This window comes from Gekko japonicus, unplaced genomic scaffold (genome assembly GCF_001447785.1).
Source record: "Gekko japonicus isolate JY-2015 unplaced genomic scaffold, Gekko_japonicus_V1.1 scaffold3651, whole genome shotgun sequence".
NCBI classification, from domain to species: domain Eukaryota; kingdom Metazoa; phylum Chordata; class Lepidosauria; order Squamata; family Gekkonidae; genus Gekko; species Gekko japonicus.
In genome coordinates, this window is record NW_015160942.1 from 108,415 (window position 1) to 123,462 (window position 15,048).

Sequence of the window (15,048 nt, forward strand, 5' to 3'; positions counted from 1 at the left end):
GGTGGTCTCCCATCCAAGTACTGACCAGGGCCGACCCTGCTTAGCTTCCAAGATCTGACAGGGTCAGACTAAACTGGGCATTTCTGGATGGCCAGATTCTTGTGCTATTATGACTAGGGAAAAGAAAAGATAGGGGTGTGGAGTGGTATCGTCAGGGGCAGATTAACCATGAAGCAGACTAAGCACGTGCTTAGGGCACCAGGGCCAAAGGGGGCACCACAACGTCGGGAAAAGAGTGAAAAGCTTACTTTGTACAGTCTATTGATTTATTTATTTATTTATACATTCAATTTATAGCCCACCCTCCCCGCAACGTGGGCTCAGGGCGGCTCACAAACAGGTATAAGCCAGCGCATAAAACACATTTAAAAACCATTTAAAAACCATTACGACATTATTATTAAGTGCTCTAGATGTTCCAAATAGATCGTCCATAAAGATGACATATAATGGCGTTATATCCACTCAGTGCCATCTGTTCCGCTTGGCGCTGTCATTCTTTCTTCCAGGGCCAGATGATGGTAGTACAGTAGTGGCGGCTCCTACTCAAACGCCTGGTGGAAGAGCTCCGTCTTGCAGGCCCTGCGGAACTGTGCAAGGTCCCGCAGGGCCTGGGTCTCCTCCGGGAGCTCGTTCCACCAGGTAGGAGCTGCCACCGAGAAGGCTCTGGCCTCCTTGGGACCCGGCATTGCCAGGAGATGTTGCGTCCCCGACCGTAGTGCCCGTGGGGGAACATATGGGGAAAGGCGGTCCCTTAGGTATGCTGGACCCTGGCCATTTAGGGCTTTAAAGGTAAGAACCAGCACTTTGAAGCGAATCCGGTATGCTATCGACAGCCAGTGCAGTGCTTTCGGAGCAGGCCGGATGTGGTCCCTACTAGGAAGACCCATCAGCAGCCTGGCCGCAGCATATATTGTGTTATCGTATGAATAAATGTTTGTATTGCTGCAACCTGCATTGTATATCTGGTCAGACAGGTCAACAACTAAAATGGACTGGGGGTCAGTGTGGAAAGGAGGGGGGGCACCAAGATTGGTCAGTGCTTCGGGCACCAGTGAGCCTTTATCCGCCCCTGGGTGTAGTATAGCCTGCTCTTGTCATCTCTCAGAAGCTCAGCAGGGTCAGGACCAGTCTCATCGCAGTGTCCCCTCTAAGCTGAGTCCGTGTGAGCCAGCTCACAGTTCTTTAGCCTCCGGCTCACACATTTTTGTCTTAGCCCAGAAAGGATGGCTCCAGAGCAAACCAATTGATGCAGCAGCCAAATCGCTCGCTCACAACTTTAATGCCAGTAGCTCACCAATTTTTGCTCGCAAGACTCCACAGCTTAGAGGAAGCACTGACTCAGTACTTGGGTGTGAGACCACCAAGGAACGCCAGGGTCACAACACAGAGGCAGGCAATGACAAACCATCTGTGCCCAGTCACTTGCCCGGAAAACCCTATGGGGTCACCCTCAGTCGGCAGTGACTTTACGACACTTTACGCACAAACAAAAGGGAAATGCAAGATCTGGGTGTTGCTTCCTTCCCCAAAGCAGTCCCTGTGTTAATTTGCAATATGATAATACTCTAAAGACTACGGCTATAATGTGATTCGTGTGCCGAAGGGCAATGCTGGACAGATCTCTGCCCTTAGGCGCTTACAAGTGAAATTTCCCCAGGAGGACCACCGAGGAAGGAAGAGGGAAACGAAACGCAGAGCATACAATGGGGTGACTTCAGGATCTAGAAGAGAAATAAATGCTGGTGGGTCTGAAGTGGATGGCCACGGGCAATGCTTTTTTAAAAAAAGAATTTTTATACTACCAGAGAATTCATCTGCTCGCAAGCAAAACTTTTTCAGCAAAAACTCCCAACTTTCCAAGCAAAACTCCAATCTGTTCGTTGCAGAATATTTTCCAGCATTATATATACCTTAGGCCTTTTTTCTGGCGGAACACGCTGGAACGGCGTTCCGGAACCTCTTCGACAAAATCCTTTTAAAAATGTTTAAAAGTTTGCGAGCTTTTAGTATACAGATTGAAAGCTTCATTTACCTCTTGAGAGTTTCGGCACTTCTTTAAAAAAAAAAAGCCTTGTATACCTATCAGGAGAAACGCTGCTTTGTAGTACGGCTTTCTGGGCAGAAGAGGGGTGGGTGGGCTGGATTTCAAAGCACGTTGCATTTAATGTTTTGTGGGACTCCTGGGATGCTAAACATGGAGTATCTTATCCAGGGCGCCAGAGACTTTGCTTGCTTCCAAGGTAGTCTCCCCAGCGAAAAAAAATCAATTGTGCATGGTTTCTCGGGACGGTATACATACGGCGGAAATGTAAAAAATGTTTTCCGTCAAGGGGAGGGAGTGAGGAGGGGGAAGGCGTGTCCGTGCACGATGCAATGTCGTAACGTAGCAATGAGACCCTTTTTTTTTCCCCTGGCAAGAGCCATAGTACTGAAGGGCTTGTTTTTCTTCCTACCGAATGTTCAGGAAATGGCTTGCGAATGAGTTTGGATGAGCAGATGGTTTGGAGAGACAGTGGTTCGGAGATACCTGAGGCGTAACTGGTGGGTCACGGTGCTGTGTATTTCGAGGGCTTAGAACCCCCCTCCTCCCCTCCCCCTCCCCCCTCCAAGAGGTTTGCCAGCGTACATGCTCAGAGGGCGGCCCCTGGCTCTTGTCTTGCAGACTATATGAAGGAATCGGCCTGCAGCTCCAGCACTTGTTCCCTCAACAGCAGCGAAAACCCTTACGCCACCATCAAAGACCCCCCCATCTTGATTTGCAAACACTCCGAGGGCAGCTATGTGGAAATGAAATCCCCCGCCCACCGGGACTCATCCTTTTCGGACACGCCGGCCTTGTCGACGGCCAACAAAAACATTTACGAAGTTGGTGAGCATCTCCTGCGACGCCGGCATTGCTGGCGTGGGAAGCAGGGGTGGGATTCTCCAACCAGCATCGAGGTTTGCCAGCAGCCACGCACAGGCTTCAGAGGTGTGAGGATGGACGGCCTGGGAGTGCCAAAGGTTTGGGCCAGTGGCCCTCTAGTTTTCCCCGGGACCTGTGGTGGTTTCCGCCAAGCTGACAGTGCCTGGGGAAATGTCCTGACCAAACAAAGAAGACCAGCAACCAGGAGAGCCTATATGCTAAGTGGTCTTGTTCAGTATTCAGGATTCCCAAATGTGGTACCCACGGGCACCCGCGGACACTTTCTTGGTGCCTGCCATGTGTTTTTCAAAAGCGGGTGGGGTTAGGGTTCTGATTGGCCATGCGGATTTCTAAAAATGTTGTTTTGTCAGCAGTTGCCACCACAGCACCAGGATCTCCACTGTGTGACCGAAGGTAAACTGCAGCAGCCATTTTGTAGCTACGCCCACCGCAGTGAGAACGGTTGGGGACAGCTGACTTAATGGGTCCCATAAATTATGCGACTCAGCCAAACCTGTACAGTTTCTTCCATCTGCTGGTGGTTCTCTGACCCACAAAGGTTTCTGTTGTGACAAACACAGTGGACTAACAGGGCTACCTCTTTGTGCTGATTTCATCTAACTTAATTTAGGTCGCCCAGTTTCTTGCAGACAGGCAAGGAGAAGGATTAGAGTAGTTGCTGAGATAACGGGCCGCGATCTGGCAGGTCCCTGTGTCGAATCTTGTCCCCAGACAACAACCTTCGCCTCAGGCAAATCCCCCTCAAACTCAGTCCCCTGACTGCAATGCGGGGAGGAATAAAATTGACTCAATCTAGGGCTTTCGGCAAGAGCTTACAGTCACGTAAAGTCTGCAGTGCTTTGAAATACTGAAAATCATGTATACGCCACTGCTGTGCCAGCCTAAATTCCTCTGGCCATACACTTTTAAGCACATTTTCACTGCTAGAACCAGTTTGGTGTAGTGGTTAAGTGCATGGACTCTAATCTGGGAGAACCGGGTTTGATTCCCCACTCCTCCACTCGCAGCTGCTGGATGACCTTGGCCAAGCCATAGTTCTGTCAGAGCTGTTCTCTCAGGAGCAGTTCTCAAGAGAGCTCTCTCAGCTCTGCCTACCTCACAGGGTGTCTGTTGTGGGGAGGGGAAGCGAAAGGAGTTTGTAAACTGCTCTGAGACTCCCAAGTGAAGAGAGGGTAGAAAACTGGGGATTTTTTGTACCAAATACCGCTTTTATTAGGCCAAAAATTTCCTGCCAAAAGTAGTGCCTTATTCAGAAGCAAAACAGGTAGAGTCTTGGCTTTGGACTTGCAAGGATTTGAATCCAACTGACTGTGACTAGGGCACGCTGCAAATTTTGACATGAATGCCATTGCCGATTTCAGTATCATCAGTGGCTGCTGACAAGATTTGGCTCAAGCAGCTTTTCCCTGTTTTTTGTTTGTTCTACACAGCCACCTCACTGTGGTTTGTGGTAGTTTTTGTCCAGTCCAAGAACTACATTTTCTCAACTGATCTCTCCGCCAGTGCATAAGTTACAGTTCAGTTACCAAAGTGACCAACTTATACTTTAAAGCCGTTCATCTTCTCTTTCTGGCTGCGCAGTTGGGGGCATCTTTTAAGCAACCAAAATCAGCCAGATTGCATTGTTGTGCCTTTTTTATGCCTGCCACAGTCAGGGCATAAAAAGTAATCACAACAAAATTGTTGCCCAGGTGAGCTGGGTTCATCACCTAACACAGAAGGCACACAGAGACACACTAGTAGTAAGTCTCCATTCAAAAACGTCAAACTTTTCCCCCTTTAACAAAGTGCCATTTAAAATCAGTTGTAGACGAATAGCAGGGGCTACCTGTCGTAAAACACTGTAAATGGGCAACACACTTATGTAAGCAGAAATACACATTCGAATGGCTGTGTGAGCTGAAAGGGAAGGGGGCAGTGTTCAACCACACCTTGTGCGAAGGTAGAAAACTGCCCTAGTTGGAGTCAAGCCATTGGTCCCTGTCGGGTAGCCTAACTGGCAACAGCTCTCTCTGGGGTCTCAGGCAGGGAAAGGTCTGCCCCACCACCCGCACCTAGAGGTGCCAAGCCCTGAAGTGAGAGATTTTTGCATGCAAAGTATGCCCTGTGCCACTGAAGTCATTGCTACTCTCTCTTCACCTCTTTGTCAGGTGTTGATCCTGGCCTGGCACAGAGTGACACACCCAGCTGCTGCACTGAACATATTTAGAGTAAGGTTAGGATGCGAGTGTGGGCTGCAGTTTTAGGGGAGCATCCCCTTCCCCCCCCACACACACACTGCAAATTGGGAATAAAAGTAAAGGTGTCCCTTGCTCGAAAGCCAGTCGAGTCCGACTCTAGGGTTGCGGTGCTCATCTCCGTTTCCAAGCCGAAGAGCCAGCGCTGTCCGAAGACGTTTCCGTGGTCATGTGGCCGGCATGACTACACACCAAGGCGCACGGAAAGCTGTGACCTTCCCACCGAAGTGGTACCTATTTATCTACTTGCAATTTCTTGCTTTCGAACTGCTAGGTTGGCGGGAGCTGGAACTAGAGACGGGAGCTCACTCCGTCATGCGGCACCTGAGTCTCGAACTGCTGAACGACTGACCTTCCACAGCCTGCAGTTCAGCATCTTAACCACTTGAGCCACCGCAGCTCCCCGCAAACAGGAAATAGTGTTCATTAAATCCCCCCCCCCGCTGTAGCCAGTGGCAGAGCACTTCACTTCTTCATCGCCACTCTGATTCACAGAAGAACAACAGAGTTCAAGTCCTGTAGCGCCCGAGAGACCAACGAAATTTTCAGGGTGTGAGCTTTTGAGTGTCGACGCTCCCTTTGTCAGATAACATAGGAATGGAGATCCGAGAGCTCTGTTATCCCAGGCAGAAGGTGTGTGTGTGTGGGGGGGGGGTTGCTGCAAAGGAGGAGGTCAGGATGCAAGGGCACATCTCTTCGTTGCGACCCCCTCCCACTTTCTGACTAGGATATAAGGCCTCGGGGATCTCCATTCCTACTTGTATCTGATGAAGGGAGCTTGATATTGCAAGGGTATTTACCTTTGTTTTGGAACAGCAATGTCCAAATCTCAAGTTATTCAGGATGAACACGTGAAGCTGCCTTACGCTCCGTCGGACCTCCAGTCAGTCTTGTCTACTGAGACTGGCAGTGGCTCCTCCAGGGTCTCAGGCAGAGAAAGGTCTTTCCCATCACCTCCTGCCCGATCCTTTTACCTGGAAATGCCGGGGATTGAACCTGAGACCTTCTGCGTGCCAAGCAGATGCTCTTCCACTGAGCCAAGGACCCAACCAGTTTGGTGTAGTGGTTAGGAGCGTGGACTCTAATCTGGGCAAACCGGATTTGATTCCCCACTCCTCCACATGCAGCTGCTGGAGTGACCTTGGGTCAGTCACAAGTTCTCTCAGAGCTGTTCTCTCAAGGGCAGTCCTCGAATGAGCACTCTCAGCCCCACCTACCTCACAGGGTGTCTGTTGTGGGGAGGGGAAGGAAAAGGAGATTGTAAGCTGCTCTGAGACTCCAGGTGAAGGGTGGGGTCTAAATCCAATCTCCTCTTCTCTCAAGAGCAGTCGTCAAAAGAGCTCTCTCGGCCCCACCTACCTCACAGGGTGTCTGTTTTGGGGAGGGGAGGGGAAAAGAGATTGTAAGCTGCTCTGAGATTCCTTCAGGTAATGAAGGGCGGGGTATAAATCCAATCTTCTCCCCTTCTTCTTCCCTAAATGAAGCTCCCTTCTACTGAGTCAGGCCCTTGGTCTCTCAAGCTCAGTATTGCCTACTCAGACTGGCAGCAGCTCGCCAGTTTCTCAGGCTGAGGTCTTTCCCATCACCTACTTCCCGTTCCTTTCCACTAGAGATGCCGGGGATTGAACCTGGGGCCTCCTGCACGCCAAGCAGATGCTTTGCCACTGAGCCACGGGGCCCTTCTTTGAGTCTCAAAAACGTATACCCCCAAAATCTTGCTGGTCTCTCAGGTGCCACTGATTCCAGCTGGTCTACTGCAGACCAACACCGCTCCCCTCCCGAAACTCTCTTCCCAGAAGAATGACAGCTTGCAGGGTTTCCTGTTCGAGAACCAGAACACGTGACGATGGTTTGGAAGCCTTTTAGTGTCATTCTGCTTAAGTCTGGGTGACGGGTGATTGTTTCTGGCACGGTGCATCCCGCAAGGAAGCGATTAACCGAACTGTTCCCTGTCACCTTTGCAGAGCCCACCATCAGCGTGGTCCACGAGGCCCGCGTCCGGACCACCGGCTACGTCCACGGCCCCTACGACCTGCCCCGAAACAGTCACATCCCTTCTCATTACGACATCCTTCCGGCAAGACACAGCCCGACACACGGGACGCTTTGGGAGAAGCCGTCTTAAGAAGATGCCCTCCCCTTTCCGTGGGGTCTAACCTGCCCACGGGAAAAGAGAAGACAATCCTATTTTGCTTTGGTCTGCCATACGATACATTCGGGGGGGAAGAATATAACCCCAGGGACTGGACCGAACCTCATGGACCGCTCGTTGTGGGGCCAACTTCTTGCTGCATGAACCTCTTTATTTTACAAGACGGTTTTTATACAAATCAGAGGAACATAAGAAACCTCCTTTATATACAACTGGGGGGAGGGGGAGGGGGCGGGACGACTCCTGGCTGCTGATTCCTATCCAATCCGATACTGGACAAAGAGTGTCATCTTCACTTGCTTTTAGTTTTGAAAGGGGGAGAGGGAAGAGAGAAACAAAAAACCCACGCCCATTTCCAAGTTCCTGTAGAGATACTGGTACTGTACTACCACCCGCTACATGAGCTCTTATTTGGAGACTAGAGGCCGCCCCCCCCCCCCAAAAAAAAAGTGATGTGCGTGACCTCCTTGGGGGGAAAGGAGGGCGCTGAAGGGAGGGCGGGGGGTGGGGGTGGAGTGTCACGATCCGTCACTGTTGCTGCCGTACTCTTGAGCCAGCGTATTCAATCCAGGCTTTCATTCCTCAGAATCCACTTTGGGAGAATCTATATTCCCGTTCATCCGGCTTGGAGACCGAAGTAGGCAGACTGGGGGGGGGAAGCAAACAACCAAGCAACCACCTGACCATCCGCTCAAAGCGTCTTGTCCACCTGCAGCATTTACACCACCTCCGGGAGTCCTCCTTTCTCTGCACTGTCGAACACCGTAGAAGGGAGAACTCCCGGTACAAGAAGAAGGGGACCGGACTGCATCCGACCGGCCTCGGTTGGAGCTGGCCTCCATTGGACTCGACTCCAAGAGCGTTTGCCAAATGGTGCTAATCTACACAGGCAAGAACTCGGTTCCCTCCCTGCAGGACTGCAATGCTGGGAAAAGGTTATACCTCCTCTTTGGGCAAGCTTTGGACGGAGATCGGTTGGTTATTTTCCAAGTGCAGACCGGGAGAGGAAGTCCCTCCTAGTCCATCTCAGCCACCGAGAGCCCTGGCTTCCCCTTCCCCGGTCATACCAAGACACTGAGCTGGACAGGGGCAGTGCACGGCCAAGAGCAAAACTCAAAAGACCAGAAGGGCTGCCCTCAGCAGTCCGCTTCTACAGGCCGCAGCTGACGTTTTGATCTAGGCCAGTGAGTCTGCCTGGGATGTTATAACCCCCGTTTTTTCTCTCCGCCAAATCAAATGCATACTGTTGCAGAAATTCTGGTGTGTTCTGCAGGCTCTGAGGCTCAGTTTCCTTTTCCTGTGCCATGGAAGATAGAGATGGTCAAAGTTCAAGCGGCTCATTTCCTTGTCTATCTTCTCGGACCGTGACTGTCACAGTGGTGCTGAGGAACAGCCTCTTAAAGACCAGTAAATTTATTGTAGCATAAACGTCCGCTCCTGGGCGCTCACTTTGGCAGGCGCATGAACTTGGCAGAGCGAGCGGCTGCCTCACAAGTGCTCACGCCATGATAAATTCATTCGTCTTTAAGGTGCCGCGATACTTTGTTTTGGCTGCAACAGACGAACACTGCCACCCCACTAGAAAGTGGTACTAAATGTAATTCGTTATTTTTATTTTAATGGGACAAGGTTGAGCACAGCAACAAGACAGCTCCTTCCCACTAGGAAATAGCGATTTAACGTTAATGCATGGCTCGGCGAGAACTGCAAGAGCAGAGAAAACGAAACGAGGTAAGAGCGCTAAGATATGATGGAACGAGTGAAGTGATTGACCCAGAAGGACTTGGCCTCGTGACTGGGTCTAAATGAAGGATTAGCGCACGGTAACTAGAATGAGCGCTTTCAGCAGGGTTACAGGACAGTAGCTCATTCTAGCATCTGAAATGCTTGGTTTTTACCCGGCGCCGATCTAAAGCCAAAAGGTATACTGTGCAGGCGTGCCATTGGCTACACATTAAGATGGATGGAAAATGTCAAATGCCGTAACATCTCATTGTCAAAGACCCAATTTTAAGTCAACGGGCTGAGCAACCGCTCAGGAGGCTGGGGTGCCGGATCAGCCTAGATCTGGCTTGGTGAAGTCTCTCCGTGCTACGAAGTGGCAGTATCCCAAATTTCAGGTCACAGCTAGATGGGAGCGCGAGGGTTAAGCGGGATGGATCGTTGCAGTCCCAGTACCAGACGGCTCCCGATAAATTCCTTTCTCATCTCTGTTGTCTGTCATCAGTGGAGATGATAAATCACAGGGCCTCCCAGAAAAGGGCGCTTTCGGGAGGATGTCTGATTCCAGGAGAGAGAGAGAGAGAGAGTGAATGTTCTCTGGCTGAGATTCCGGTATAACATGGGTGTAGAGGCACACGTGCTCTGTGATTTTTGCAGCATATGCCACCACAACAAGAGCACAGCGGGCCTTCTCCGACTGCTCTCATTTTTGCAAGGTTTAGGCTAGCGCGGGGGGGGGGGCGAGCAAGTAAGGACACCTACCCGAAAGCCGATGCATTAAAGTTGCCAGGAAGAAATCCTCTAGGACAGGTATGTCCAACAGGTAGATCGCGATCTACCAGTAGATCATGTAGGGGTCAGAGGTAGATCACCAGCCCCACTTGGTCTCCTGATTTGCTGGACAGGTGTTTGGGGTTTTTTTGATGATTGGTGGTATTTGATTATTGGTGCAGAGGGTGACAGAAGGTGCATTATAAATGGGGGGGGGCGGTGGAACCCAACTTTAGTGGGTTAAAATCTAATCTGAAGCTAATTTGAAACTTTATTTTCATGGTGGTAGATCACCGGCCCTTTTGGCCGGGAGAAATGGATCACTACCTGTTCGAAGTTGGACATGCCTGCTCTAGGAAACCAGTCTGACCCTGAAACAGGGTGTTCTGCTCTCGCGCTCTCTCTCTCTCTCTCTTGCGCACACACACACACACACACACACATTATCTGAATGGGGTGGCCACCACACTAACAGGGAGAGCGGAGTCAGCCAGCACCGTATATCCAAACTTAAAGCCTATCTTTCTTCCCCCCGCCCCCGGCTGTCCTTTCGTCCTCAGCTGGGAATCGACTTCAGCCCTGCCCCAACTTCCCGCTATAGCAGGACACAAAGGTCGAGCAGAAAGCCAAACGGGACTTTCCCGGAAGACTCCTCTAAGGGACATGCCCTACGGGAGGTCTTTCACCTCGGCTTTTCGGCCAGGATAAAGCTCGGTTAGCCCTGTTGCGGGGGGGGGGGGTGCCGACGCCATCCCTCAACCCCAGCAAGGATGCTCCGCTAGAGAGGTCCGAGAAGGATGAAGGAAATTCGCACAACACAGGCGATGACACTTATTTACACGAATGCTGCATGCGTGCATGGGGGGGGGGGATGAAACGACTGATCAGCAATAGCGGTTTTACTTTCCAGGAAAGCCTTATTCGAAATGTAAAGTAGCAGAACCTTATTTTGTAGGGCCTATAAGGATATATATATATATATTTTAATTACCTGTATAGAAATAATTAAAAACAAAAGACTTACCTCAGAACTAGTAATGGGAAGAGTCCTCCGCCAAGGGTTTTATGCAGACAGGGTAGCTCCCCGACCACGTACACACCTCCCTTGGAAGTTCGTATATTTAATCCGGATTTAAGGCAAAGCGTACCGACGGCTCCACAGTCGAGCGACAGCATAGGCCAGGGGTCCCCATGGGCACAGAGGCACCCACCGACACCTTTCCTGGTGCCTGCTAAAGTGTTTTTACGGAAATGGGCAGGGCCAGGTGGCGCTGTTGCCCAGCGACGCTTCCGATTGGCTGTTGGAGATTTGAATGGCTGTGCAGATTTCTAAAAACACCGTGGTAGCGGCTGCCACCACAGCACAAGGATCTTCGCTGTGTGACTGAAGGCAAGCTGCGGCGGCCATTTTGTAGCCGGCTCCGCCTCTTGCAGCAGCCGTTTTGCGGCCGTGCCTACCGCGCTGTGTGAGAATTCCCAAGGTGCCCACAGCCTCGAAAAGATTGGGGACCCCCTGGCATAGACTGCTTTGGGTGTGGGCGTCGCATTCTGGATCGTAGCGATGCGTGTGAAACTCGCGGACCGTCTGTCACAGACACACACACACGAGGAATACGGGCAACCCGGTCCCGCCCCCACAAAACGAACGAGTGTGCCAGTCTTCAGACCACAAAGAACTTTTTCCTTCCAGCATCAGCACAGGTGGCCACAACCCCGAGAGAACACGGACGCCAAGCGACTGTACCAGTTCGGACTGCTCTGGGTAGCCGACCATCTTGTGTGTGCTGTAAGCCTGGATGGCCCCAAACCAAGCGGGAAACGCGTGCTGCGTCCAGACAATGAAACCAAGGCCGGTCACAGTATATTATCACACAGATTATATATGTGTATATATATATAGCGTTCCTTTAAAGAGGACTCTCGTCACTGTCATGGCAATACTTTTTTTAAAAGCAAGATAGATTTGTAATATTTGTTGACCACGCCGAGATGGTCTACCTTGTACAAAATAAACCGGATTTCTCTCAGCTGTGTCGTTCTCCAGTGCAATCCCCCCCCCTCCTGGCCATTGACAAAAAACTCCCCAACGGAGCGGCTCTTCCCTGCACTCTGAAACCAGAAGCCACAGGTTGGACTGGGCAGAACTTCTCTTTGGCCCCTCCCTTCCACCCGGGGGGACAACCCATCCTGCTGCTGAAAGCAGCTGGCGGTGCCCCTTCCCCCCCCCCCAAAGGCCCGTTTGGGTTTTCACCAAGGGCTGATTTGGAAAGAGAGCGGTCCAAAGGAACGGAGTGGGAGGGCGCTTTCTCCTCCGCTCTGGCCAGGCACACGCAGTCAATGCCTGCTCCCCGGAGTGGGGAGAAGCCACACCAAAATCTCTGAGGCCAGCACGAGAACTTCCCGAGGCCGGGCTCGTGCGCAGGCTCCCAAACCAAGTGTGGGATTGCACAGAAACCACAAAGAAAAGGTCTTTTGCATCACCTACTGCCCGCTCCTTTCAGCTGTGGATGCCAGGGACTGAACCAGCAACCATCGCGCCATCTCTGATAGTTTCTAAGCTGCTTTTCCTTGAAACCCTACACGGCTCTTGTCAAACACTGACGGCGCAATGCTCCCTTTAAGCTGTGGAGTTCCGTGAGCAAAAATTCCATAGTTTCTAAGCTGCATTTCCTTGAAACCCTACGCGGCTCTTGTCAAACACTGACAGCGCAATGCTCCCTCTAAGCCGCGGAGTCTTGTGAGCAAAAATTCTGCTTTGTGAGCTGCTGCCATTAAAGTTGTGAGCAGCAATTCGGCTGCTGCATAAATTAATTTGCTATGGAGCCCTCCTTCCTGAGCCGAGACAAAAATGCGTGAGCCGGAGGCTACAAAACTGTGAGTTCGCTCACACTAACTCAGCTTAGAGGGAACACTGGCAGCAGTGTTCCAAGCAACACGGATGTTTCCCACCATAAAGTGTGCAAACCAAAAACCTAGCTCCCCCCCAAAAAAATCCAGATGTGCATCTCAAAAACTGATTTGCATAATTTATTCTGAGCAATCTCCACATGGCACAGAACTGTTACTTTCGTCACCTTCGTTTATCTTCAATGCAACGTTTCACTTTTTCAAACACCAAAACACCCTACGCTGCCTGTCTCCAAAGAAGCTCGCTCGATGACGCCTGAACAGTCCCCTGCAATTCTTTTATTAGAATTCCGATGAATGAATCATTTTAAATCAATCTTTAAAAAATATTCAAAAGTACAGAATGTGCATACAGTAAACAAAGCAATTTACAAAACGAAGATCGCGGTGGGGGGGCGGGAAGGTGCGTGAAAATCCCTACGAAGAGCTAGAAACGAAAAGAGGGGCCACAGCAATGCCTTCTGTGCGCTTCACACGTCATGAGCACTGCAAGACTGACAGGCGGGCTGGAAAAATGCAGCACTTTGGTGCATCTCTGGGGGAGGGGGGCATGTTCTGGGCCGGTGGCCAATTTGTGAGACGCTTCCTTCCTCCTCGTACCCCCCACACACACCATGGACACCTGGGGGCCTTTTCTCGCTTGTTCCTGGCTTCCCCGATCCCACGGGATGAACAATCTTTTAGAAGCAGTTTGCCCGGGACAAACGTCCTCACAATTCGGAATGCAATGTAAGGGTGTCCGGGAAGCCAAGAACTTTCGAGCTGGGAACCAAGGAACACGTCTCCCTGAAAGAGCCAAGCGTGGACTATCTGCTGGTTAGGCCCCTCTGTTTAATTCAGCGGGGAAACCCTAGTAGGCAGAGGAGTGCCGTTTGCCAGCGTGCCAGATCGGACGCCCCTCTCGCCAGATCCGCCGACCAGGTCTAACCCCAACCTTCTCCGATCAACGCCCTCTGGCATCGGTTGGTGTGCTGGGCTGCCAGAATCAAAGCCGGTCTTTTAAAAGTGACGGGTTTGAGTTCAAAAAGGGATTCGTTACTTAGATCGGTGAGGAACCAGGAACGGGACTTCTCCGAGTTTCCGCCGTGCCACAGAAGGAGCGAGAGAATCGCCACGTGCGCCAAAGTGAGCCCGAGTCTCACTTGGGAATTGTACGATACACTGCCGGGCGAGACGAGAGGAGCGGCTGCTCCGTTCGTGCCTGCCCTCTGCTTCTACGCTGGGCACCCGAGCACCCACCTCCTTGGCCTTCACTCGGCGGGCCTGATGTCGACTTAATTCCCAAAAGCTATCGCCAGCAGGCCATGGGGCTGGCCGGCCACTCTCGCCTGAGGTCGTTCATTCACCATGATGCCATTTTTAAAAATTCTATGCCGCTTACATTGCTTTGATAAGGAATCTTCCGAAAGCAGCACCGTCGGTGATGGGACACAGGGTGGGGGAAAACAAAAGCAGGCGGTTTCTTCAAATCCTCCAAGTTTGGGACTTGAAGCTACCGCTTCCTTGGACCGACTTCTGCAGGACAGATACGTTCACCGGTATCACCTGCAGAATCCTGTCGCACAGGGAACGCCCCCCCCCCCAAGTCCTGAAGCAGTGTCAGCAATCAAGACCATCGATCGATTGGACGTATCTATTGCGGGGGGGGGGGGGACAGGCTGACAGTAGCAAGCTGTACACAGCCTGTTCCTCCGGAAACATCCGATATTGAGGTTCAGTGGATAAAAAGTGTTTCTTAAAAAAAATTCTCAGGGGTCGTCAACTCACATTTTCTGGAGTGTCGTGATTCGCATTCCAAGCTGCAAAAGACGGGAGGGGGTGGGGGTGGCCAATCCTGGTTCTCGGCTGAATACGCCAGCACGCCGGAAAGGGGAATCCGTCGTGATATTTGCCCTGCCAGACTTAACGTTTCGATAATGCTGCAGCCACATGCAAACGATGAAGGATTCGTAATATGGAAATCAAAAGAGGTTAAGACATGGAGAACTCCAGTGAAAAGAATCAGAAAGGCCTAATTGAATGGGGACAGGGTGGGGTGGGGTGGGGATAATCAAAGGAATACCAACGTGAACCCAAAGATCTATTTCCATTTTGGAAGTGGGGGGAATATTACACTGGAAAGAAACTCGTTATATATTTTGACAGCACTGCATCTTTGGTTTGTTTTCTGTGGTCGGGGGGACATGGATCGGGACCACATTGTTGCTCGGAGACATGTCGTTCTCGCGTCTGTCGGACATTTGCTTCTGGGACACGATGCGGTAGATCTCTGGAGAGGAAAGAAGGAAGGAAAGCATTTGCAGCTGTGGTCCCAGGTTTAGAACGCGGGG

At 51.2% G+C, this 15,048-nt stretch overlaps 1 protein-coding gene and 1 long non-coding RNA gene across 2 annotated transcripts in view; one reads left to right on the forward strand and one right to left on the reverse strand.

Annotated features, from left to right (window-relative positions):
- LOC107122140 (multiple epidermal growth factor-like domains protein 11) overlaps positions 1–7,291 on the forward strand; it is a gene marked incomplete at its 5' end in the record, with an annotated part of 115,159 nt that extends 107,868 nt beyond the window's left edge. The window contains 2 exons of the mRNA XM_015425174.1: positions 2,666–2,872; positions 7,131–7,291. Coding sequence (XP_015280660.1) covers positions 2,666–2,872; positions 7,131–7,291 — 368 coding nt within the window. The remainder of the gene's footprint in view (positions 1–2,665; positions 2,873–7,130) is intronic.
- A 7,067-nt stretch (positions 7,292–14,358) lies between these two features.
- Positions 14,359–15,048, reverse strand: part of LOC107122151 — a 7,933-nt gene continuing 7,243 nt past the window's right edge. Inside the window, exon 2 of the long non-coding RNA XR_001482897.1 lies at positions 14,359–14,987. This is a non-coding gene — a long non-coding RNA (uncharacterized LOC107122151). The remainder of the gene's footprint in view (positions 14,988–15,048) is intronic.